The sequence below is a fragment of the Herpailurus yagouaroundi genome, unplaced genomic scaffold (genome assembly GCF_014898765.1).
Source record: "Herpailurus yagouaroundi ecotype Mexico unplaced genomic scaffold, PumYag 210, whole genome shotgun sequence".
NCBI lineage: Eukaryota > Metazoa > Chordata > Mammalia > Carnivora > Felidae > Herpailurus > Herpailurus yagouaroundi.
The window spans coordinates 7,151,359-7,179,153 of NW_024412441.1; the positions used below are offsets into that span (position 1 = coordinate 7,151,359).

Genomic DNA, 27,795 nt, shown 5'->3' on the forward strand with positions numbered 1-27,795 from the left:
ATTTTATTTTATTTTATTTTATTTTATTTTATTTTATTTTATTTTATATATTAAATTTTATTTAAATCCAAGTTAGTTGACATAAAGCATAATAATGATTTCAGGAATAGAATTTAGTGTTTCATCACTTACATATAACACTCAGTGCTCATCCCAACAAGTTCCCTCCTTAGTACCTATCATCCATTTAGGCCATCAACCCACTCCCCACTCCAGCAACCCTAGTTTTCTGTATTTAAGAGTCTATTATGGTTTTCCTCCCTGTTTTTATCTTATTTTTCCTTCCCTAGATATCCTAATTTTAGAAGTTAAGTGTAAGTTCAATTTGATCTTAGCTATCAGAGAAGTGCTAGAGATCATATAAGGAGTATTAATGTCATGTTTTCTGTTCATTTATATATTTGTCTGTAAAGTGGTCTTCCTCAAAGGATTTTATGATTTTTAAGTGTCCAGTCATTTGTTCTAAGTAAGTTTTTGATCACTTAAGTTTTTGTTACTTAGGCATCCCTAAAATATTCTGTAGTCATCCTTCCTTTTGGGGATGCTTTTTCCTTAAATTTGCTTGTAGTTGATGCTTTTGATGGCCTTGGTTCCCTAAAGTTAAAAGTACTGAAAATGTGTAACTTTGAGGTAAAATACTGTATTATTTTGGGTAGCAACTTAATTTTATTATAATTATGAGTTAACTCAGGAACACATAGTGTAAGTTATGTAACTTGCTGTATTGTTACAGGATTCTAAGCAAACTATTATGTATTCTTCAAAGATTCTGTGGTTAAACAGTAAACTTCTATTATCTGTACTCTCTTGTTCTATTTTTTATATTGCGATACGCTGTTTTTAAATACTTTAAGGAGTTATAAACTGATGATTCTCTTGAATGTGCCCTTGCTTAATAAAGGGAAGGGGACAGAGAAACTCCTTTCAAGGTTACTTATGATCACAGGCCAGTTAAGAACAAACAACAATAAGACAGCAGTGTTTTTAATTGGTCATTGAATGTTGATGAGAATTCAGTTACCATTATAAGCCTTTTGTTAATTATTATTGGGTAGTCTCAATTAAATACAGAATAATTCTTCCTACATAACAGTAAGTATAAAATGCTTAACATCAAGGACATTTGAAATTAAGGTATCACTGTATATATATATATATATATATATATTTTTTTTTTTTTTTTTTTTTTAAGTTTATTTTGAGAGCGAGAGAAAGCCTGAGTCAAGGAGGAGCATAGAGAGGGAAAGAGAGAATCCCAAACAGGTCTGCACTGTCAGCACAGAGCCCAACACAGGGCTTGAACCCACAAACTATGAGATCATGAACTGAGCCAAAGTCGAACGTTTAACTGGCTGAGCCACCCAGGCGCCCCACATATTTTCTTTATTGTGGCAAAAAGAGATAATTTTATCCTCTTAACAGTTTTTAAGTATATAGTTCAGTATCATTAACTATATGTACGTTGTTGTACAACGGATCTCCAGAACTTGTTCATCATGTCTCCTGTACCCACTGAATAACTCCATTTCCCTGTGTGCCCCACCTCCACTTGTTCCTGGCAACTACCATTCTGTTTGTTTCAGTGAGTTTCATCGTTTTAGATACTGCATATATGTGGAATCATGCAGCGTTTGTCTTTTATGATTGGCTAATTTTACTTAGCATAATGTCCTCAAGGTTCCTCCATGTTGTAGCATATGACAGAAATCTCTTTTTAAAAGGCTTTATAATCCATTGTGTGTGTACGGGTGTGTATTCCACATTATCCTTATTTATTCATCAGTGGACATTTACATTGTTTCTACACTTTGACTATTATGAAAAATGCTACTGTGAATATGGATGTGTCACCATACTTATTTTTGAAGGCTGTATTGATTTTTTTTTTTTTTGCAGATATATTCGACTTTATGGGAGAAAATTTAGCAAAGAAGATCATGTTCTTTTTATCAAGTTATTGTATGAGCTGGTATCAATTCCAAAACTGGAAATCAGCATGATGCAGGGATTTGCCCGTCTCTTGATCAACTTGTTAAAGTAAGTAAATTTCCTATGGTTTCTGCTAACATTTTTTGGTTTGTTTCTTCAAGGTTTTAGGGAATGAGAGCTAAGTGTTCTTTGGTAAGAAGACCCAAGTCACAAATTTCCAGTTAACAAAAAGATTGCAGAAAACTCTATCATAAGTTTAAGCTATATGTGTTAATTAATTAAAATTCCATCTCCTTGATGAAGCCTTCTGTTTTGTAGCAGACACTGAACTATATGTTACCTGATGTTTGTTTAAACTAGTTCTCTGATATATGTTGTAAGATCCTTGAGAAGACATGGATCATTTATTCTTTTCTTATTCCTGGAAACCCAGAACAATACTGGAAACATTAAGTACTCCATCAATGACATGGAAAAATAAGAAATTCATTGGCAATAATGGGGGCACAAATGTAAATGCCCCTTTTTACCTGGTGCTCTTTGAGATGTGAGCAGCAATAAGAATCTGGTGCATTGTTCTTCCTACTGCTGCGTTCTACCAATGAGTTGCCATGGATGGGGAAAAGCAAGGCCCACCAGGATGACAGCAACATTTAACAACTGTCGTCCTTGTGTGGTAGCGGTAATATACAAACAACTGCACGTGAATATATGCATATATGTTTACTTTTTTTTTTTTTAATTAGGAAAAAGGAACTTCTTTCAAGAGATGATTTGGAGTTACCTTGGAGACCACTTTATGACATGGTGGAAAGAATATTATATTCCAAGACAGAGCACCTGGGATTAAATTGGTTTCCTAAGTAAGTATTTCCTTCAAGTACTTCTTTGGGTGCACTTGGGCCTTTTAGGATTTGGTCATAATTGATAAATAATTGGGTTATTTGAGATAAGCAAATACACATTTCAATGTGCTCATTACTGTGAAACTTAACTCCTAAAACAATTTATTGCCTTCTTTAAACTATATCTGAAGTTGCAGTTATGAATTTCCCACCAGGATATCTGATCACTAATATTACCATGCTGAGCAAAGAAAACAGATTTTTGTTTGAAATCTTGAATTTTGTCATTGAAAGTAATACACATTTGGTATTCTTTATTATATATCCACATGTATTTTAATACTGCAAATAAAACAAATGCCTTGAGAAGAGGAGGTTGGCATATTCCAGGAGACACCCACATCACAATTAGAGAACCATTAGTTTCAGTGACTGTTCGTGAATGTAAGCTATTCGGATGCACGACTTCTTGATTTAGACATACGAGGATTATGAACCTCTGACTAATTCTGCCTTCTTGTACATGCCTCCTAGCTCTTCCAGATTTCTAATTTTGGTGTGTTCTGTATTTTATTCTGAATTTATGGAGTACAATATGATGATCTGTCCTTTTTGGTTAATTAATAGTGATTTTAGATTTGATCTAGCTCTTTTCTCAGTCTTAGCATGTTTGGCTTAAAGTACTCAAACTATTTGTGATTGAGGTTTATTTTTTAGGAAAATTTCTACAGTTTTCTTCAATTTATTTTTTCTCTACTGTTTGTCATACACATATGTACTCATTTCCGGAAGAACACCATTTTATACACTTGTATTATTTTCCTCTTTCTTTTTTATAAATTAAGTCTTTAAAGATTTGTTTCTGTTGTTTCTCTCTCAATTCTAGGCATGTTTTCATTATTTCATGACTTCTTATAGTCTCCCCCTTTCAGTTCATTTAATCCACCACTCAGCTTCACCACTCAGCAGTCTTTGTTACACCCTTACATAGAATTTTCTGAAAAATGACCACAGATGGTAGATTTTAAAAGATTTTCAGGTCATAATTAAATAGCGAAATGATGTAAATGAAAAGAAGTTTTGAAAAATGACTATAGGTGATCCTGAATTTAGGCCCTAATTGGTTTTTGGACAGTGGTCACAAACAGAGTGGTAAGAAATCATTTCTTTCCTAAAGATTTCATGGGTTAAAACAAAGAAACCCATTTCAACCATAAAATGAACAGAATTCACCATGAAACTAAGTGGTACATCATTCAAATATATTTTTATAAATATTTATTATGAAAACCCAAAATTTAGCATAAAAGCTTTGTAACAAAGGTTCCTTTTGAGTATTTCTGCTGGAGGAAATATGGCACGGACTAGATTGACTGGGTCTTCTTAAAATATGAGGCCATTTAGGCTTTCACTAGAATCAGCAATTTCACGGAACTTTAAATGATGTTCAAAATCAGTTATCTTTTTGAAAATTTTCAGGCTGATTGTTCGGCTGCCTCAGAAAAATCTTTGGTAAATGATAGAGGAGAGAAGGCTATTTATTTCTTCAGTAATTCTTTCTTCTGGCTGCTGGGTGACTCAGTTAAGCATCCAACTTTGGCTCAGGTCATAATGTCATGGTTTGTGGATTCAAGCCCTGCATCCGGCTCTGTGCTGACAGCTTGGAGCCTGGAGCTTGCTTCAGATTGTGTCTCCCTCTTTCTCTCTCTCTGCCTCTCCCCTGCTTGTGCTCTTTCTCACAAAAATAAATAAACATTAAAAAAAAAAAAAATTCTTCAGTAAGTCCTTCCTGCAGTAAGTACTTCCTGCCCTGAGGTGTACCTTTTCAAAGACAGCTGCTTCCTTTTAAGTCTTGTGTGGTCGCTAATACTTATCTATGGCTTGCTTTCCTGGAAGTTTTGTCAGAACTTATCACACTTAGTGTCAGTCAGTGCTTATAGTTCCTCCCCTGCATCTTGATACTGTACTTATTATTACCATGTCTTTTCCTGAATCTTCCCATCATCTTTGCTCTCATGGAAACATTCTTCCTTAAAAGTTTCACCATGAGGGCTGTATGGGTGGCTCAGTCGTTTAAGCACCCAACTCTTGGTTTTGGCTCAGGTCACGACCTCACGGTTTGTGAGTTCAAGCCCTGCATCGTGCTCTGTGCTGATAATGTGGAGCCTGCTTGGGACTCGCTCCTTCTTCCTCTTTCTGCCCTCCTCTGTTTGCATGCACTCTCTCTCAAAATAAATAAATAAACTTAAAAAAAGAAGTTTCACCATGAGCGTTCTTGGTCTTTTGAAGAAACATCATGTATTTGTTGAAATCTTTGCTTGGTTTAAAGCAGGCAGCATCCGCTTTTGTATTCTGTAGTTAACTATTCTAAAATGAAATTCATAAGTAATATGACTTACCTATACTCTTTATCTGTACTCAGTGACAAAAATCAATATAAATAATTTGTTAACCATAAAATGATTCCCATAATGGGAAGGTAGTTTATTATAAAACAATATGTGTTTTGAATATGCATGCAATATTACGCGAAAAGACACAATATAGTATTGAGATTTTGCACCTACTTATAATGAGTAAGTTTGAATTTAAAAGCAAGAACATCAAAACATTTTGTATAAGAAGTACAAGAGAATAAAAGAGCAGCATTATGAATGGACATTAAAGTAAAAACTAGCACTAGGATAAAGAATAACAAATAGGACTTACTTAAATATGACAAGAGAGAAGTAGCTTTAATTTCAGAGTACTAAGCTGGAGAAAAAGAAAGTATGATATTCTTACAGATAAGTTGGCCTTATTATATAGTGTCACAATAATTCTTTATGTAATGATATGGAATAGTGTAGTTATTTGGTATCACAAAACATTATTCTTGAACATTATTACATTTGAAAGAAATAGAGGCAAAGGATGAATTGGGAAAAGAAATATTGATAAGCCATAGAGAATTTGTGCAGTGGGCTTCCAGTGACAGTATCAGTAAGATTGAAAACTAACAAGCAGTGCTAAAGTAAATTAATAAATAAGGTCAGTATATAATTTTTGCAACATAAATTGCTTTATGTGCCATACCAAAAAGGATGACAATAACATAAGCATTTAAAGTGTTTATTTCTTTTTGAGAGATAATATGAAGCTTTTTAACAGCAAAATTACTACTGAAATTCTGTGATGCCATGTTTTATATCTGCTAATTGCCAATGTAATGACAGTTGGTTCTAAACTGTTAAAATAGTCTTCAATCTTAGTTGCATATTTCACTCTTCATGTGTATAGCATTGGCAGATCGAGTTTTGCGGTTGGAATTGCTATGATAGTGTGATTTTTTGGGGGGAGAGGGCGGGGAGTAATGAATAACCCTAGGTAAAGTTTTCAAGAAATCAAAATACTTACTTCAGTTTATATGTTTATTATATTCCTAGAAGATTCAGTGTCTGTTAAAACTTTACAAAAAATAATTAATGGTTAAAAACAGTTTACTTTTTACTTTACAGTTTACTTTTTTTAACTGGGTGGCTCAGTTGGTTAAGTGTCCAATGCTTGATCTCAACTCAGGTCATGATTTCAGGGTTTGTGAGATGAAGTCCCACATCGGGTTCTGTGCTGACAGCGCTTAGCCTGCTTAGGAGTCTCTCTGCCCTCTCTCTCTATCCCTCCCCTGCTCTCTCTGGCTCACTCTCTCTCAAAATAAATAAATAAACTAAAAAAAAAAAAAAAAAAATCCCGTTTTTTGTTTCCAAAGCAGTATTTTTTTTTCCTGGACCAGTACTTTTCAAACTGTCCACTTAATACCTCCTCTTTCCTTGAGGCTTTGAGGTGTCTCTTAAAGTGGTCTAGTGTGAGAAATTTCTTGGAAATTTCACATGTTATTTTAAACATTGATATTGGTATTAGGCTTATAAATAATGTTTTCAGGGGCACCTGGCTGGCTCAGTCAGTAGAACATGTGACTCTTGGTCTCGGGGTTGTGAGTCTGAACCCCATGTTGGGTGTAGAGATTACATAAAATTAGAATCATTTTTAAAAAGTAGCATTTTCATAAGTAAAAATTCCTCCAATCTATATCTTGACTAAAATTGATGCCCCTGGAAGATGAACCATATTTGTTCTGTGGTTTGGATTGCTCACACCCAGGGGCTGTGTGTGCCATTGAATGGAGTACATATTGTGCTTTCTTTTTTTTTTTTTTTCCCGATGTTTTTTTATTTTTGAAAGAGACATAGCGGGAGTAGGAGATGGGCAGAGAGAGGGAGACACAGAATCTGAAGCAGGCTCCAGGCTCTGAGCTGTCAGCACAGAGCCCGATGAGGACCTCGAGCCCACGGACTGTGAGATCATGACCCAAGCAGAAGTCAGACACTCAACCGACTGAGTCACCCAGGCGCCCCTGGAGTACACGTTGTGAAGTGTAGCTCTGTGATGCAGACACTTTTTAAAAATGGTAATGTGTTGTTCCAATTTAAAGGGATCACAAGAATACTAAGGATCTAGAACCACTTTTGAGGGGGATTTTGCTTGGTGAGAGGCAACTGTAGGACAAAATTAGAAACCTAATGTCTCTGTAAGAAAAGTAGAAGGAATTGTACTTAAAACGCTTTTCAGGACTATAATTCTTTATTCACTTTCTCCAACTTTCTATAATCTTTTTACTGTTACCATCAGATATTTACCACCTTTTGAAAGGAATACCTATATACCTATATAGTTATAAAACCTCACCTTTGAAGGATTATCAACCTCTTTGGTTCTTGGACTTTGTTCGTCACACTTGCCTTAATCTTAAAATCAGAAATCTAGTAGTCTTAGTTCTTAGGCAGAAATATTAGAGAAACCAGTTGGAGAGCTATACAGCACTACTTTTTAGTGTCTGCTTCTTAGAGCTGTTCTATGTCCTCTGGATTTCTAATAGGGAATCATTTAAAACATTTTAAAATTCCGTTTTTTTTCTTAAGCTTCTGTTCAGTGTACTAGTATAGCAAGTGTTTATAGTCCAGGGATAATGTTATGACTTCACAAACATTTTATTTCAGAAAACCCCTGAAAACCCTTTAATATGGCATGCTTTTGGAATTGGTATTTTTGCTTTGAGTATTTTCATCTTAGCTGTATTCTGACTCATTTTGAAACAGTTTTGTCAGCTGACTGCATGTGTTCATACTATTTTTAGAATACTATTTTTATAATCAAAAGTGAAAGGTTGCTTCATTTGTTAACTGTCTTTCAGGTCTTAAACTCATGTGCCTTATGTGTTTTTCTTTATTGAAACTACTGCTAAGGGTGCCACACATGTCAATAGGATTTTAAAAGCGGGTTCTATTTTTTGGAGCAAGGATTATTCAGCTTTCTTCTTTCCCTTCCCCTTTTCCCTTATCTTTCTCCCTTCTCTTCTCTTCGACTCTCCCTTTATTCCTTCTGTTGTTCTGCCTTTATGCTTCAGGGGCAAGAGACCATTTTCATTCTTCTCTGTTTCTCATTTCTACTAGAGAAACAAATTGTAGGATTTTGTTATTTGATAAATCAAAATTGGAAAGGAATTCGGTAGTTTGAACTTGATAATAGTAATGTAAGAATCACTTAATGATTATATTACAAAAGAAGCATTTGAACCTTAGGGGCCTAGTTTTATAAAATAGTGTCCCCCACACTTAATTGGGGTAGCATCTTGCAAGTTACTAATAAAGGCTGTTACTACTAACAAGGTATGGAGGAATTATGCATAAATCAGCTTTTACAAATGGGCACAGACAATTCATATTTGAGTAGATACATGTGTGTAAATTTGTTTAGTCTTGTCACCGTCAGTTTGATTTTTGTGAGTTGTTCAGTGTTAAAAGGCTTACATATTTGCATCATGAGCAGTTTGGGCCTAGATAACTCATTTACTTTTTTCAAAATATATTTTTAAGATCTATTTTTCTTTCATATAGATCATTTTCTAAGGGGATCGTAGAGTATTAAACATTTCCTTTTTTTTAGTATTTTTTTAAAGTTTATTTGAGAGAGAAAGAGAGCGCATGGAGGCAGGGGGAAGGTGGAAAAGCAGAAAGAGAGGAAGAGAGAGAATCCCAAGCAGGCTCTCTGAGCTATCAGCACGGATCCTAGAGGGGCTGGATCTCATGAACTGTGAGATCATGACCTGAGCTGAAATCAAGAGTCAGATGCTCAACTGACTGAGCCACCTAGGCGTCCCTAAATATTTTCATTTTTCATATTAATCTGCTTCTGAAGAAACTTGATTATTTCCCTTTTTGGTGCTTGTTCTTGGTGGCTTTTGTTTCTCAATTAATCTGACAAAGGACTGTTTGATTTGGTGCTCTTATCCCCAGGATACAGCTAAATCCTCTGTTCCCCCTTCAACACATGGAAATGACATGTTCTTACCCTGCTGGAAGTTTCTTGACACATTTGGCTATATTTATAAACTTAAGTTATTATCTGCAGCTCGAGAATGATCTCTAGCAACAGAATTTAACATGACAATAAAATGATGAGAGCAATTTCTTTGAGGCCCTGTTGAAATTTAAAATAGTTTATGGTTATTTTGTTAATAAGCAGTAATTATTAATAAGGTAAATGTAGTGATCATTTACTTATTTGAGTCAGAGTGCATAGTGGGGGAGGAGCAGAGAGAGAATTCTAAGCAGGCTCCATGCCCAGTGTGGAGCCCAGCTTGGGGCTTGATCCCACAACTGAGATCATGACCTGAGCTGAAATCAAAACTCAGATGCTTAACCCACTGAGCCACCCAGGCATCTAGATGTAGTGATTTATTAACATGGTATTTGAGGAATATTCTATTTGCTCTTTTAAAAATACTATTTTTACTTTTATTTGGAAATGAGAGAATAAATGGTTGATTTTATTTTATTAATGACTTTGGTAGTGTGTTCCCAAAAGTTGTATCTGTGTTACAATGATTTTTCCTTAGAAGCATTTAAAAATATTTAGTTCACACTGATTAGGCTTATCATCACTTTCAGGAATTATGCATGTTCTTTTTACTTATGTGGTCAGGATTATTACAACTTATTAGTACTAGCCATGAGGCAGACTTCTTTCTTTAAGTATTTATACCTTTCTTATGGTATTATCTTGGCCCTCATTTTGTGTGAAGTGGCTGTGAAAAATTAGTACTGACTCATGAAACTATGCAATATTAGATTTTTGAAAGATTAGCTGTGAGATGAATAGTGTTTGATGGTTGTATTTGTTTAGATTTAGAGAAAGCAGGTAAAACTGAGTTTTTTAGGTTAAGTGAAGTACATTCTTTTTTTTTTTAAGTTTATTTATTTGGAGAGAGGGCATGTGCATGAGTGGGGATGGAGCAGAGAGTGAGGGAGAGAGGATCCCAAGCAGTCTCCATGCTGTCAGTGCAGAGTCAGACAATGTGGCTCGATCCCATGAACCTCAAGATTATGACCTGAGCCAAAATCAAGAGTCAGACTCTCAACCAACTGAGCCACTCAGGTGCCCCAGAGAAGTACATTCTTTTTTTTTTTTTTTTTTTCAACGTTTGTTTATTTTTGGGACAGAGAGAGACAGAGCATGAACGGGGGGAGGGGCAGAGAGAGAGGGAGACACAGAATCGGAAACCGGCTCCAGGCTCTCAGCCATCAGCCCAGAGCCTGACGCGGGGCTTGAACTCCCGGACCGCGAGATCCTGACCTGGCTGAAGTCGGACGCTTAACCCACTGCGCCACCCAGGCGCCCCGGGAAGTACATTCTTAAGAAAGAAAATATATAGGCAATTACGGTTGAATTATAAGGAGGTTAAGGCAGAGGTGTGTAGAATAAGCCAGTGTTATAATTTCCCAGTTCATTTATTAAAAAGCAAATACGATAATTCTGAAGCTAAATTTTAGTTCAAGAATTGTCATGTGAAGCTAAAAATACCTCTGGCTATGGACATTCCACACTACTTTCAACTTGAATATATCATTTGCTGTACATTTCTCTGGTTTAAAAGTGAATATTGTTCTGATAATTAGGTAAGGCCAAGGAGGTAGGAAACCTTAACCGCTAGGTTTATGTAAGTCCCCTATCTCAGTAACCAGTGTAACTGGAAACTAAGGTTTTTGGCTTTCCTCAAGCTTCTCTGCTACATATTTGGCACTTTATTAATGTCATAAATAATCATAAAGAGTGAGGAAATTGTGGTCCATAGAGGAAAATTCATACAGTCATTGGTTGAAACTGGGATAAGAGCTCAAGAACTGGGACCAGAACCTTAACTTTCTGCCCTAATAAATAGGGTGTGAATTGGGGGAAGAATTTCCTATTTTGATGTGGTCTCCTAAATCATAAATTAACAGTTGTTCAAGAGGCAGTAGAGTAAATGTAAAAACAAAATAAGCACAAAATTTTAGTTTTTAAGGAGATTGAAAATATAATTTGTTTTGGCTAGTAAGAAATAATAATTATAGTTAATACTTTTTGTGTTTAATTCTGGGCCAGATAACTGTTTTCTTTATAATACCTCATTGAGTTTTTATAACAGCCTTCCGAGTGGTAGGTATTATTACTATTAATATAGCTGGAAAAACTGCGGCTATAATATTGAACTGATAGTAAGAGACATAACTGGTAATCAAATTTAGATCTGTCTGACTCTAAAGCGCAAGTTGTGAACCATTGCATGGTATACTATGGCTTTCTTTTCAACTTAGCATGCTTTTTCTAAGAGAAAGTACGTTATAAGAAAACTCATCCAAAGCTTATTCCTTCTGTTAGAGCCCTTTTGATTAAAAAAAAAAAAAAAGGTGTTTTGAATTGTAATCACTTTAATATTATAAACTCCAGCATTTGGGAAAGTACATAGTGATTATTCACTCCCTCTAAAAATTAGTGAAATATAGTCTAGTAGCATCTAGCCTTAACCTTTTATTTTATTTTTAAACAGAAACATTGTTCCCTTCATCTTGAGAGATTACAAGAATCACAAAAGGTCACTATACAGATATCACAGGTTAGAGAGATTGTACCCTTTTCTGGATAAAGAGCATGAATCCATTGGCACAGGCCTTATATATATAAAGAGGGGTTGAAATTGATTTTATTTAGAGAAACTAAAGCACATTCCCACATACCCTATTCCTCTAATGAAGTAAAGTGACAGCTATCAAGTATTATAATTAACCTCCTTCTGAAGAGTGAAGGGAACTGGAGAGAGCAGGTAGCTATGTAGGCTTTTATGACTTGCTTTTGAGAATCATTTTTGATGTTATTTGAAAGTTTGGTGGAATAGAAAAATTACCAGTGAAAATAACAGGTTTTCTGTGTTGTACTCTCAAATGAGTTGCCACAGAAACAGTAAAATAAATGTAAAGTTAACATGAACACAAACTTTAGGAACTGGTAGAATTACAAATCTTCTGCTTATTTCCTTGGACAGACACTTTACCATTTTAGAATTATCTTTTTAAAATCTAGATTTAAGTTGATGCACTAGGAACTAGGTGTTTCTTTAAACCTTGGCTATAATTTATTTCTAAATGGAGTTCTTCAGTCCAGACTAAAAGAAGATCCAAAGATCTGTGCTTTTTGTTGCTCTGATAGAAAATGTCCATTGAGTATTGTAAAATAATAAATATAAATATGCATAAATATATATGAACTATAGCCTTGGTATAAATACTTTGGAAATGCCCGGAAATAAAAATCATAGTCGTGGTCTTCAGGGAGTTTAAATGTAGTCGGAGAGTTTACCTGTTTTTTTTAACCAGGCAAACTTAGATACTCTCTAAACTAATAATTCTGTGTTTCTCAATTCCTTAGGGGTTTTTTTTTGTGAGAGAAGGTAGAATCTCTCCCTAATACTCAAAGAAAATGTTCCATGTCTTTCTCGCCATATGGTCCTCCTTTTTATTTTAGAATGATCTCATGTGTTGTAGCCTGGTTTCCTCTTCAGTTAATTTTTTTCTGAGTAGTTTTGAAATTAAGGAGGATTTCTACAGCTTCTAGTAATGAAATGATAGTTTTCTCTCTTGGTTGTATAATTGATTACTTGTGCTGAGTTTGGTTTGTGTTACCCCTTGGAATTTCTTTATAGATTAGTTCTTAAGCTTTTAGAGAAGTTGGATAGACTTCTGGACTTAAGAATTTCAAGAAGCTTAATGAGAAAATGTCAGGTGGAAGCACTGCCTGAAAGTTACCCCTTCCCCCCATAACTTTTTTCTTTGACGTTTGGGGACTTGTTTTATTTACTTGTACACTTCATCCTGTAAATAGTCACACATTAATTTTAAAATTCCAGTCCAAAATTACCTTGTGCCCTTTGTTTTGCTTATTTGCATTATACCTCTTTTGACAGTAGTATAATTAATTTAAATATTCCATTCTGTCCATGTGTGTTTAAATGACTACACATTGGCCTTTTCATTAAAACGAACATTTCTTATGAATCCATATAGAAATATTTAAGTCGCTGGTCAAAAAGATGGCTGTTGCTATTTTCGATAATTGTTAGTAACCTTGTAGGGTTATAGAATTCTCACCACTTGGTTATAGAAAACTAGTTTCTGGCAGTTGCTGATATGAGCACACCAGATTTTGTCTGCTTCTTGTTTTTCCACGTAAAAGCACTTTAATTAAAATAAAAATTAGTATTTGAAGTTTTAAGCCGCTGAGCATACTTCTTGATGTGTTGTTAAGTACGGTCATTGCTGCCTACTTTGTAAGGATTCAAAATGATTTGTCCTTTTCCCAGTTTTCTTCCCTTTGGTTTACAACAGAGAATGAGCAAACTGAGGGCAAAGGAAAGAGTAGGTTACAGAGTTTAGATAGTTAACCCTAATAGTTCTGTCTGTATGAAAGAGGAGCAGTTATTGCACGTACACAGATAATATTTAAACGTATGAACATACCTTCGAGATATTTATTAATTGGATTAGATGTGTTCTTAAAATACAGCAACCTAATTTATCAAATGGCTTTCTTCCCCCCCCAGTTCTGTAGAAAATGTTCTCAAAACACTCGTGAAAAGCTGCCGACCGTAAGTAGCTTCTCATTTTATGAAACCTCTTGTTATTTCTTTGGGCTTTTTCCCATTCTTAGTGTGCTTTGAAGAGAAAATTGAAGGTATAAATAGTTTCCAACACTGTGATGTTAGTCACTGGGCACAACATATCATTTTCAACTCTTGAACTAAATTATTTAGCTTTCATTTATAAATTTAGAAATTTTTAAGTGATGTGGGTGTTCCCCATTATAAAGTAAGATTGCCATAATTTATGTATAATTGTCTTTATTTGAAAGATTTTCCTAGAGTATCATTACTCAGATCAAAAATATTTTCCAAAATGCGTATTGTAGGTATTGCATCAAAATGTGAGTAATAATGAAAAGGTGTTCAGACATTTTTTTTTTTTTTTAACGTTTATTTATTATTTTGGGGACAGAGAGAGACAGAGCATGAATGCGGGAGGGGCAGAGAGAGGGAGACACAGAATCGGAAACAGGCTCCAGGCTCCGAGCCATCAGCCCAGAGCCCGACTCGGGGCTCGAACTCACGGACCGTGAGATCGTGACCTGGCTGAAGTCGGACGCTTAACCGACTACGCCACCCAGGCGCCCCTCAGACATTTTTTAAAGTATTTAAAAAAAAAAAAATTTAATGTTTTTTATCCATTTTTTGAGAGAGAGAGAAAGAGACTTGGGCGCAAGTGGGGGAGGGACAGACAGGGAGACACAAAATCTGAAGTAGGCTCCAGACTCTGAGCTGTCAGCACAGAGCTCGACGTGGGCTCAAACTCCCAAACCCTGAGATCATGATCTGAGCCGAAGTTGGACGCTTAACCAACTGAGCCACCCAGGCACCCCTGTGTGTTTTTTAAAGTAAAAGACATTTTTTTAAAGTTCTCTTTCATTGGAATATACAGAAATATTCCATATTCTTATATTTAAAGATGAATATGGGTTGAATTTAGTTTTAATCAACTAAAGTCCAAGTCTGTGGACTTGAAGTGTTTTTTATCAGGGTGTTCTTAGACTGCTTATCCTGATATGTATGGATGCAGTGAATTCTTTTGAATAGAAATCCGTATTTTGCCATATTCTTATGAGTTAAAGTTATAAATGATTTTATAAATCAGATATTTATTGCTGACCTACCGTCCTACTCAGTCTTGGGCAAATGTATTTTTAAGATATAGTCTCCCTTTTAAGATTGAGGCTTAAGATTTAACCTGAGTCATAAGCCACCAATGAGCAGTGTCATTTTGAGCAAGGCACTTACCTCTTAGTCTGTTTCCTAACTGGATACTTGATCATCACTGGGGTACTTAGTGGTTTTTAGGTTCTTAGGTAATTCGTAGAACACCCAAGCTTTTATGTTGGATTACTAAACTAACAGTTGACTCTGAAAGATTAGAAAGGAGAATTGGTGTATGAGATCTTTAAAGGCAGGATATATTTTGTGTGTGGTTGTGTGTGTGTGTGTGTGTGTGTGTGTGTTCTAACCTGTAGCACAGTGACCTGGCACATGGATGCTTGATGAACCCAAAGAATTATTACTGGAAGTGTAGTTCTATTTTTCACATAAAGGAATGAAGTGTGATTCTGATTAATACAGATGGACAAAAGATATAATAGGATTAATAATGTGACTTGTAGGGCAAACCTACAGGTGTATTTGAAAGGGTTTCCTAACTTTTTTGGCCATACTCAAATCGAATTTGTCATATACTTTTTGTTGTTATTTTAAATCCCTTAATGGATATTTAGTAATTATACATGGGTCCTCTTTTTCCATTTACCTTTGTTTTGTGTATGAATGCACATGTCAGATTTTAATTTTGTGAATCTTCTCTACTCCAAGGGCTCTCCTGCCCATTTCCTAGACTTGTAAAATATTAGTACCTGTAGGACCAGACCGTCTAGTCTAACCTGCTCTTGTATTATAAGAGAGCTCTGTGGTACAGTGAAAGGAAATGGTTTGTCCGGTGTTCTCTTTCTCATGTCACTGATTATCCATATATATAGACTGGATTTTCTGACTAAATTTTTTTCTTGTTGCTATTACATAGCACACAGGAAGGGAAAAACTGCAAGAAACATGTATGTTTATATTTATAGGTTATTTAGAGTGGGAAAATGTGTTTAAGTTAACTTGACATTTGTAGTGTGTGTGCTATGCCTTATAAAATCCATCCCCCCTCCCCCTTTTTTTGTCAGTCACATGTTGATGTTGTGAATGTTTTTTTAAAGCACTGATTAGGTAAATGAAAACCTTCTTTTTTATTAGATACTTTCCAGCAGATGCCACAGCTGAGATGCTAGAAGAATGGCGGCCTTTAATGTGCCCTTTTGACGTAACAATGCAAAAGGCCATCACTTACTTTGAAATATTTCTTCCTACCTCCCTTCCTCCAGAACTTCATCATAAAGGTTTTAAGTAAGTATATACATATCTTAACAAATTATAGAATAGAGCAAGAAATAGAGATGTATAAGCAGACCAGTAAAGCAATTATAAGTAAAGAAAAATTTACTAATTCAGCCATTATGTTGATTATACTTGAAGTGTGTGAAGGGTGAAACAATTAAACATAAGATTGTAAATGAAGAGCGAATAATGCTTGTATGTCAAACAAATAAGATGAGGGCTTTTCCTGGCTGGCTCAGTTGGTAGAGCACGTGACTATTACTGATCTTGGGGTTGTGAGTTTGAGTCCATGTTGGGGTTGAGCTTACTTAAAAATAAAATCTTAAAAAAACAAAAAAGGAAAGATGAGGGCTTTAAGAAAGCAAGAGAGAAAGAATAAAAAATGCAAAAAGGAGTAGAAAGTATCAGTAAATAAGCAGTGATAAAAATGTTAAATTGTGTGGAGTACAGGAAAAGGAAAAGTGTTTTTATAAAACTTGGTTTTATTCATCACTTGTAGTTTTTCTTGGGCCTTTCCTATAAGTTTTTTTCTTTACTTGTTCTAGTCTTAGCACTGCTTTTAAGAATTTTTTTTTTTTCTGGGGTGGCTCAGTTAAGTGTCCAATTCTTGATCTCAGCTCAGGTCTTGATCTAAGGGTCATGCGTTCAAGACCCGCTATGTTCTGTGATGAGCATGAAGCCTACTTTAAAAAAAAAGAGAACTTTTTTTCTGATGACTATAGGCATAAAACAAGTGCTAGAATGAAGAAATTTAGACTGTGCTTTTATGGAAAAAAGAAAAGGTATGAAAAAAAGACTGGAAGGAAATAGGTATTATTACTGTGTTGTGGATTCATGCTTACTCCCCAGTCCCCCCCCCCCATATTTTCTATAGTGAGATGACAAATCTTTTATTTCTTTCAAATCAGAAATTTTGTATTTAGCTGTATATTGATGAAATGTTAATTCTTATCCAGAAATTCTAAAAGCATTTCTTTGACCTTTGTAAAGATTGGTGAATAATATTGCAGCACTTTCTTGCCCTGACATCCTCTTCTGTTTAATCTGAGATAATTCCCCCACAATAATTTAGTTCTACCTAACACTTCGTGACTCATTCTTTTAGGGAACACTTATTATAGTGGTAGTTAATGGCATAATTACTAATTGGCTTACTAAAAAACAGAATGCAAGGGAGAGTTGCAAGAATAGGTAGTAATAGGAAAATATTAAAGGAGAAAGGGAGGAAGGAGACACTTGTAAACAGTTAGATAGGGGTGGTCAGTAATTATTTAACAATGAAGTAGGGGGTTGATGAGATTACTCTTTTGGCATAAGTATATTGGAAGTGGAATATTCAGAAAAAAATAGTTATTTGTTCCATTAAGTTTGTACATTCAGTATTATTTTTTCTAGGTTGTATAGTTATCAGTAAGAATAATAGATTAAAAAAATACAAAGGATACCTGGCTTTGAACCACTTTCTATAAATCACTTGCTATTCATAACACCATTTTTCTTCTTCAGACTTTGGTTTGATGAATTAATTGGCCTTTGGGTTTCAGTGCAAAATCTCCCACAGTGGGAGGGGGTGAGTATCCTATTTTTTTCCTTCTGACAGTATATATCAGATCATTTGATAAGTAACTTCACTTCCTAGAATTGGCTCTTGGCAGTGTTGTAATTATTTTTTGTTTGTTTTTAAATTCTGTTTGCTGTTTTCTAACAGAAACAGACACTTGTTTGTTTTGTTTTTATCAATATCTAGAAGCATGTGCATGTATTATGAAATGTAAGACTCTGCTTTTGTACCTTCACTGGCACGTTGTTAGAAACAATGTGGATGTTTTCTTTATGCTTATTAGATTAAAATATCTTCTGTTTGCATTGTGAATGATGCTTTGTCATTTCCCTTTTAATAAGCATTTCAACTACAGTTGATTTAAGATGGTGACAATCAAAACTGAAATTTGGAGATTTTTAAAAAATGAGCCATAAACCATGTATTAAGTTGTGTTGATGATAGCTGAGAACAACAAATGGATAAAGGGTGTGACTGACACTTATTAATAACAACAAGTGTACTTACTTAATTGTTTTTCTTTTTTTACTTTCAGCAACTAGTAAATCTCTTTGCTCGATTGGCTACAGATAATATAGGGTACATAGATTGGGATCCATATGTACCAAAGGTAATTAACATGTGAACATACAACATACAATAGCACTGATAGCACCTTTTGTGTCTTTAAGAAGTGTGTTTTGTATTCTAATTGCTAAAATTTTTTTGACCACTAGTAAAAACATAAAGTTTTCCGGGATAGACCATTTATTTTAAAAAATTAATTGGTTCATATTAAGGTATCAGAAATGTATGATTTTTGTCTTGCCTACGCAGGACATGAAATAGAAGTTTCAGAGTGAGTAATTTAGGAAGTACAAAGTGTATTATTCAGGGTCTTAATTCATACCGTCCGACAAATTTTGGGTATTGTATTTGATTGCTATTCTAGAGTGTTCTACACTTTTTACGTCACATTTTCCTTGAGCAAATAAAGCTAGAGTGTCTCTAGGTGCAGTGTTCTTAACACGGCAGCTTCTGTTTTATTTCAGCTGCCCTAAATCCAAGAGGGCCTGCACGGGGTGTACAGGTGATTCTGATCCACACCTTGACTGTAGAGCAGGGAGGCAGAGCAGCAAACATTAAGCTTACTGTTTACCTCTGCTTGTGCTATCCAGTAGAAACTAAAGAGAAAAAGTCATTTTCTTCTACATTTGGGCTCCCTATCTGTTACTAATGACAGGTTTTAAATATAAATTATTAAAATGCAATTAAGATTAAAATGCAAATTCTTGGGGAAAAAATCAAATCAGTGTTAGAATTTTGAAAGGGAAAATAACTCACTAGAAGACAAGTATTTGCATTTATATCTCATTTGTTTGTTTATGGGTTCATGGATACAGCTGCTTCAGATTCATACTCCTGTGACCTCAGTGTCATTTAAGAAAAAGCAAATAGGGGTGCCTGGCTGGCTTAGTTGTTAGAGCATGTAGCTCTTGACCCTCAGTTCCGTGTTGGGTGTAGCTATTACTTAAATAAATAAACTTAAAATAATAAAACATTTTAAAAAGTAGATCTTCTATGTAAATTTTATGGAATATAGCAGTATATAAAACTGCCAAACAGTATGTAATTTTGCTTAAAAACTGATCCAGTGAGAATACATGCACCAACACTAATATATATCACTTCAGTTATTTAAGGAGTTACTTGATACCTATAAATATTTATTCTTAATTCTTTTTTTCTTTTGAAAGATATTTACGAGAATTCTGAGAAGCTTGAACCTCCCAGTGGGAAGCAGTCAAGTGTTAGTCCCAAGATTTTTAACAAATGCGTATGATATAGGACATGCTGTAATATGGATCACCGCCATGATGGTTTGTAACACATTAGTTCTTCTAAATTTTGTGTTAACCATGTAAAAACATAAGCCTATATTAGTATCATAGTTGGTCATTTGATTCTTCGATATTTTCTGATGTAGTAAGCTAATGTTTCTCAGACCCAGAATGTAGTCATAACACACCATTTATAAATCTCTCTAGCCAATGAATCCTAGAAATACAGTCAGGGTTTAGAGTTTTGAGAGATTTAGAATATCTAACAATCTCACAGATGAAAGGTCAAGTTGATAATGATAAATGTGGGATTAGAACTTGGGGTTTTGCATATGCTCAGTACTAATGCATTCAGTGTTGAAGATGGCACTGAACACAAAGCTAATTAAATAAAGTAATCTTGGTGAAGGGAGAAGTATGGAGGATTACTTTACTGACATCCTTGAAGGAAAGTAAAAATATATCCACATGCTTGGATTTCAGTGTCCTCTTCCAAATAAGAATATTAAAACAATTTCATACTGTAATTTTCTGGATTGTCATTCATTCTCCTTCTACAGCTCTTTTTAAAATTATTATTCTGTGTTTGATATTTTTCCCCAGGTTATGTTGTTTCGTTGTTGTTTTTTCTGTGGATAAGGCAGGATGGTTGTGAGAAGTTTAGCTCTTACATTTTATTCTTAGATTAAAAAGAGAAATTCAGGGGCATCTAGGTGGCTCAGTCAGTTAAGCATTGACTTTGGCTCAGGTCATGATCTCACAGCTCAAGGGATAGAGTCCTGCGTCAGGCTCTGTGCTTACGGCTCAGAGCCTGGAGCCTGCTTCAGATTCTTTGTCTCCTCTCTCTCTCTGCCCCATCCCTGTTCGCTCTCTCTCTCTCTCAAAAATAAATGAACATTAAAATTAAAAAACGAAATTCATTCTCCCCCCCGTTTTTGCAATTTCATTATTAAATAGGAAAATCCTATTTTCTTTATAATACTCCAAATGAGCAAAAACATCTGGATGTTTACTATGTTATATCAGCATTTTTTTTTTTTAGGAGCAACAGAATTATATCATGATTAGTATCAACTTTATTTTAGTTCATGTTGCTCTTCTTTCTCATACAGTTTTTCCCATTGACATGTTTATTTTGTGTTAGATATGAATATTGAATATAATAAAAAATGCTAATTATTATGCTAGGATTTTGAAATTTTTGTTGGTTTTTGTTTTGTTTTGTTTTGTTTTTTTGCTATGTAATTATTATGGTCTCTTTAGCAGTTGACCTACTCTAAATTGGGAACATGAACGTGGATTTCATTTCAGCAGGAAGACATGTTCCTCTTGTAACTGGACAGTCTACCTTAGGTCTAGGCTGTTTCTTGAAAGATCATCTTGAGAGAGAGAGAGAAGGTTTCAAGACCAAGCTGTAGTTCTTTATCCTCAGGGCTGTTCAACTTGATAAGATTGAATACTAACTTTTTTCCTCATTTTTCCCCCAGATCATGTTGTTGTTTGGTGTGTTTGTTTGGGTAATAGATTGAGAAAAAACTATTTTTCCTTTGAGTCAAAATGTGGTCAAGGGCACTTGGGTGATTCAGTTGGTTAAGCTTCCGACTTTGGCTCAGGTCATGATTTCACAGTTCGTGGGTTCGAGCCCTGTGTCGGGCTCTGTGCTGACAGCTCAGAGCCTGGAGCCTGCTTTGAATATGTGTCTCTCTCTCTCTCGCTCTGCCCCTTTCCTGCCCGTACTCTGTCTGTCTGTCAGTCTCTCTCTGTCTCTCTCAAAATAAATAAACATTAAAAAAAAAATTTTTTTTTAATGTGGTCACATACCACAGGTTTAATCATTTGAAACATTTAGGAGTAATAATAAAATATTTGAATCCATTTATGTAAATCTCACATCTTCATTTCCTGCAATAAGAAATTCACTTCTCACATCATTTAAGGAATGCTTTTTATGCCTGATGTTAGCACTCTTGGTTATTTTAAGACTCTCTTACTGACAAAAGTTTTTTCATTGCAGAAGAGTAAAATATGCTGATACCCTAAATTGAAAGATGTCTTTGCAGTTACCTAATTTGGTTTCAGTAGGTTGCCCTTACTTTTAGTAGAGTGTTTTGAATTGAGGATTGTGGGAAGTTTACTAGCAAATTGTTTTTGGCTTTTATTTGGAGGTAGAATTGGTTTTTCTCATCAAGATGGATGTGCACCATGTTGGAGAGTTATATGCAGGCTTGGGCCTATTGATCCCTTCAATTTTCCAGGGTACTGAGGGTACTGATATTTTTATTCTTTTATCTGAATAGGGTGGACCAAGTAAGCTAGTACAGAAACACTTGGCTGGTTTGTTTAACAGCATCACATCTTTTTACCACCCTTCAAATAATGGGCGCTGGCTGGTGAGTATGTTCATTTTTTTATTGTAGGGTTTGGAACTTTTTAAAGTTATGGTCACACATAACTATTGCCTATTATGCAACCTGTAATACTATTTCTGTCCTTCATATAAGTATAACTTTTGGCTATATGTAGCTGATTAAGTTCAGACTAAGATACTGTGTTCATAGAACATAAAAATAAGATAATACTGGTCCAGTAACTGGTGACAAAATGTCACATTCTGGTAATAGAAAGTACAGTCAGTGTGGTTTTTGGTTTTGGATTTTGTTTTCTTTCCACATTGCCTGGTTAGAATAGTTTTTCATGTAATGGAAGGTTCATCTGGTGCTAGAAAATAAAATTGACATTTGAGGGGCGCCTGGGTGGCTCAGTCGGTTAAGTCTCCTGCCTCAGGTCATGATCTCACTGTTAGTGAGTTCGAGCCTAAGAGATCTCCGCATGGAGATCAACATGGAGCCTGCTTGGGATTCTCTGTCTCCTGTCTGCCCCTCCCCTGCTCGTGCTTGCTCTCTCTCAAAAATAAACTTTATTTTAAAAAAATAAAATTGACATTTAAAACAAATATTTATTATTATTAGTAATTAATTGATAAAGTATTTTATTCTATCTAGTTATGCTATGCAGGTGCTTGTAATAGATTGTAAGCTGTTATTTTAAGAAATTTTACTTGGATTGTAGAAAGGAACCATAACTATCTGTGTGGGAAATCAAACCTACCTTGGACTTTTTGCTTCTGTGTCCCCAGAACAAGTTAATGAAACTACTTCAGCGGTTGCCAAACAGTGTTGTTAGAAGATTGCATCGTGAAAGATACAAGAAGCCTTCTTGGTTAACTCCTGTGCCTGATAGCCATAAGCTTACTGATCAAGATGTTACAGACTTTGTACGATGCATTATTCAACCTGTCCTCTTGGCTATGTTTAGCAAAACTGGTAGTTTAGAAGCAGCACAGGCTCTGCAGAATCTTGCACTCATGAGACCTGAGTTAGTAATACCCCCTGTACTTGAAAGGTAAGTGTAGCTTTACATGTTTGGTTGAAGCCTTGGCCGGCCGTTCTGGTTATCTCTTCCCTCTACTCTGCTGTTCTACTTAGTTGTCTTTTCTGTGGCTTCTCTTTTGCTGTCTTGCTACTTATTCCTGTTCCTAGAGGAGAAGCAAGGCATTTTAACCTAATGATTGGTAGCTTGATAAAGGTTTACTGAAGAGAAAAGAAAATCGATACTAAATGGGTAAAATATTTTTGAATTATTGGCAAATTTTAGTTTCTGAAGTTTGTGCTTAATAAAGTAAGGGTGCCGGGTGGGCTCAGTTGATGGAGCATGTGACTCTTGATCTCGGGGTTGTGAGTTTCAGCCCCATGTTGAGTATAGAGGTTACTTAAAAATAAAATTGTTTTAGGAAGCAAGCCAGCAAATAAGCAAGCTCTGACTGCTTTTACATCAAAATGTGAGTGTCACTAAATATTGAGAACGTGGCAGTGAAAGTGATTTTGGATTTCTTTTATTTCTTAGAAGCAGTGATACAGAAGAAAATTTGACTATCTTTATTATTTTCATGTACTATATAATCTTATATGTATTATTTCCACAATGTAGACTTTACTACATTCATTTTGTTTTGTGTGTTGAAATAGTAACAAGTTTTCTGTTTGCCTAGTCACTGTCACATTATAGGCCTTCTGAACTTCTATAATAATACTTAAGCTTTCTGTTAATTCCTCTGCTGTCTGAAGTTGAGCTTTATGATTTCTCTTTTAATGTCTTACTCAAAAAAAAAAAAATACTAGTTTTTTAGGGCTAAGAAGGGTCTAACAGTTTGAGTTCCATAAAATAGATTTGTGCAAGGTCCTTTAGTGATAATGTACATGACAGCCTATTATCTTACTTACCATTGAAATAGCATAATTGGGCACATGTGCTTGGAGACAGGTATCCTGTTAAAGATCTTGGGGTGCCTGGGTAGCTCAGTTGATTGAACGTCTGACTTAGGCTCAGGTCATGATTTCACGAGTTCATTTCATGATATATCATGAGTTTGAGCACCACATTGGCCTCTGTGCTGTCCGTGCAGAGCCCGCCTCAGATCCTGCGTCAGGTCCTCTGTCCCACCCCCCTTTTCATCCTTCTCCTGCTTGCGCTTTCTCTCTCAAAAAGAAACATTAAAAAGATAAAAAAAAGATCTTGACCAAAATAGGTCTCCATTATTTATAAATTGCCATAAATATTCAAGTTGTCCCCATTGCCATAAATATTCAAGTTTTACCTCATTTTCCAAACCTCTTGGTTTGGCCCTGTCCCCATTGCCATAAATATTCAAGTTTTACCTCATTTTCCAAACCTCTCCCTTTTTTGTGTGCACTTTGGGGGCACTGAAACTCTCCCAGTACATATAATTTAATTAGGAAATAGAATGGGGAAATTAGGCGCTTTCTACTCTGTCCCAACCCCCAATATTCTCTGCACTCTGGCCTCCATGTGGTAGTGACACTAACAGTTCAGTGGCAGTTCCCTTGATGTCTCTTGTTGAGGAGAGACATACCTTTAAGGAGGGACTTCAGCTGTTTGCATAGCTAAAATTTTGAAGATGGGAATATTTTGATATTTGTTTTGGCTTATTTCAGTGTTTTCCAGCTGATGAATTATGTAGTGAGATACATTTTTAATAGAAGGAACGAAGTTTATATACAAGTAAAATTATTCCAACACATTTTTCTTTAGTTTTCACTTTTTGGACAAATTTAATAGCATATTGAGTGATACATGCTTGGCCAAGAGACATGTAAGAGACATATTTTCAAGTTTTCTTTTATAAAAGCAAAAGTACTTTAAAAAGTAAAAATGTAGAAAATAAATTTTAGGCATTTGATTTTAGATCTCCTTTGTTAAAGAGTTGGTTTGTTTTCTTCATCTTTTAAAGTAAGCATAGGTTTGTTAGTTTTTTTTACCTCTGTTCCAAATCCTCTGTTTTTCTACTTATGATGAAATTTCCTTTATTATTTACTTTTTCTGTATAAGAGAAATTTAAAATGACTGTATTTTAGACTCCCCCCCCCCCTCCCCCCACAGGATAGATTCTCAAAAATGAAATCAGTTGTCAAAGAGTGAATGTTCTTGCCTTGTATTTTACTTGATGATCAAAGACTGTATTTGTATTATTCTCCCTTGTTTATGCACTCTAGTGTCAGGAATCTTCTACTATGTTTCTAGAGCAGATTTCCAATTTTAAAATACCAGTCTTCTAAAAAGTATAAGAGAAATTTCAGAGTTTTAGTAAAGATTGTTTTTCGAATAAAAGGGAAGAGTGGGATAATTATCACTTGCTCTTCCTGAATTCTGATAGTCACTGACCATTAGATTAGATGCATTCCTATTGACATAGGGAAGTAGATTCAGCTGACTGAAATAATGCTAGATCTTGCCAGTTTATGTTCTTTTTTACTGTGAAATATGCATGGAGAGCCATGGTGAGGTGGCAGGGGATTGGGGAAACATGTACCTTTCCTTTATGTGTGTGATTCTGTTAACTTATACTCACTCAAAAGATTCTGCTAGCTACCAGCCTTAAAGCCAACATGTAGTTTATGAATTTGGGAGATTTAATGTATTGTGCCTTTTTATCTGTGATGGAATCTTTTTTTTTTTTTTAATTCTGTTTTCAACTGTAGAACGTATCCTGCACTAGAGACTTTAACAGAACCTCACCAGCTCACAGCTACTTTAAGTTGTGTAATTGGAGTAGCCCGCAGTTTGGTATCAGGTGGCAAATGGTTTCCTGAAGGTCCAACACACATGCTACCTCTGTTGATGAGAGCATTGCCTGGGGTGGATCCAAATGACTTCAGTAAATGCATGGTAAGCATATTTATCATTCTGTTTTGTGTCTGAGTTCTAATTGTGTGAGTTGGCATCCTGTTAAGTTTTGTTTAGAACATAGTTCAGTGTAAAATTTGTTAATGCTAAAAGGATTATATCTGTAGATGCCCAAGTTTAGATCTGTGGATGGTTAGTTGAGCTATATGTCATCCTTCAGAAGTAATGTGCCATAATCTGGATACATTTAATGATCACAGGATTTTTTCAACACTTGCTATATATTTACTATTTTCTTTAAGTAGAGATATTAAAAATCAGCATGTGATCATTTGTACTTCCCTTCATCTACACTGATGACAAGGGCATGATAACAGTTGCTGGGTGCAAAATGCCAGATCCCATTTATACACACCTCTCCTGACTTAGAATTTTGGCTCACCTTCCCTCTTCCCCAATCTGTAGCTTTTGCTTAAGCATTTCCTTTTTATCCTTAGTTAATGTTGCATCTTTGGGGGGGGGGCAAAGTTAACTTTTGATTGACAGAGAGTTGGAGAATGTTGTGCTTAAACATAATAAATAACTATGGAAGTAAATTTAATGTAACTTCATTACTAAAGTAACAGCTCCTTAATTATGAAGAATCTTAAAATGTTCAAATCTAAGTAAAAAATTTCCTGGAATATTACTGTGGTATTTCCCTTAAGATAATTTATTTGGGTACTTTTTTATTGTAGCTTATGGTATACTTGTATTTTTGAATTAGAATTACATAATTACTGTTAAATTTTTTGCATCTTCCCACAGATCACATTCCAGTTTATAGCAACATTTTCCACTCTGGTGCCTTTAGTAGATTGTTCATCTGTACTACAAGAAAGAAGTGACCTCACAGAAGTAAGGATGCTTACTGGTTGTAGAAAGATTGTTAACTGAGTTGTAACTCTTATGTAAATGCATAGTAATATTTTTTTTAATTTTTTTTAATGTTTATTAATTTTTGACAGAGAGAGAGAGACAGAGCATGAGTGGGGGAGAGGCAGAGAGAGGAAAACACAGAATCTGAAGCAGACTCCAGGCTCTGAGCTGTCAGCACAGAGCCCGATGTGGGGCTTGAACGGACCGTGAGATCATGACCTGAGCCCAAGTCAGATGCCCTACCGACTGAACCACCCAGGCACCCCGCATAGTAAAATTTGATAGTTTAAATACCAACAGTTTCAGATTACTATTTTGTGGGGCACCGGGTGGCTCACGTCGGTTTAGCATCCGACTCCATTTCAGCTCAGATTGTGATCTCATGGTTTGGATTCTATGTCTCTCCCTTTCTTTCTCTGCCCCTATGCCTGCCTCTCTCTCTCTCTCTCTCTCTCTCAAAATAAATAAACATTAAGATTACTATTTTGTGATTAGAATGATATAAATGGAAGGCCAGGTCATTGGTAAGATAAACTGCAGAGCACCCACCAAATGCTGTAGGTCAAAAATAGGCTATTTTGGGGGCGCCTGGGTGGCGCAGTCAGTTGAGCGTCCGACTTCAGCCAGGTCACGATCTCGCGGTCTGTGAGTTCGAGCCCCGCGTCAGGCTCTGGGCTGATGGCTCAGAGCCTGGAGCCTGTTTCGGATTCTGTGTCTCCCTCTCTCTCTGTCCCTCCCCCGTTCATGCTCTGTCTCTCTCTGTCCCAAAAATAAACAAACGTTGAAAAAAAAATTAAAAAAAAATAGGCTATTTTTTTATTTGTTTATTTTTGAGAGAGACAGACATTGTGAGTGGGGGAGGGGCAGAGAAAGAGAGGGAGACACAGAATCCGAAGCAGGCTCCAGGCTCTAAACTGTCAGCACAGAGCCAGACAAGGGGCTCGAACCCATGAACCATGAGTTCATGACCTGAGATGAAGTCAGATGCTTAACCGACTGGAGCTACACAGGAGCCCCAGAAAATGGGCTATTTTTGTAAACAACTGACATCTGGAGGTGCATTTCAATTTTTTGTCACTTTTAATTTTCTGTTAAGTAAAGGTAGTGGTGGGTTTTTTAAATTTTGTTTTTGTTTGG

At 35.5% G+C, this 27,795-nt stretch overlaps 1 protein-coding gene across 3 annotated transcripts in view; it reads left to right on the top strand.

Annotated features, from left to right (window-relative positions):
* The window catches only part of PSME4 (proteasome activator subunit 4), a 99,335-nt gene that overhangs the window by 17,802 nt on the left and 53,738 nt on the right, over positions 1–27,795 (top strand). For all 3 annotated transcript variants that reach the window (XM_040453734.1, XM_040453735.1, XM_040453736.1), the window contains exons 2-12: positions 1,897–2,037; positions 2,676–2,792; positions 13,723–13,767; positions 16,018–16,167; positions 17,665–17,728; positions 18,255–18,329; positions 19,456–19,578; positions 21,837–21,929; positions 22,676–22,941; positions 25,596–25,782; positions 26,548–26,637. In XM_040453734.1, the coding sequence (XP_040309668.1) occupies positions 1,897–2,037; positions 2,676–2,792; positions 13,723–13,767; positions 16,018–16,167; positions 17,665–17,728; positions 18,255–18,329; positions 19,456–19,578; positions 21,837–21,929; positions 22,676–22,941; positions 25,596–25,782; positions 26,548–26,637 (1,351 nt within the window). The remainder of the gene's footprint in view (positions 1–1,896; positions 2,038–2,675; positions 2,793–13,722; positions 13,768–16,017; positions 16,168–17,664; positions 17,729–18,254; positions 18,330–19,455; positions 19,579–21,836; positions 21,930–22,675; positions 22,942–25,595; positions 25,783–26,547; positions 26,638–27,795) is intronic.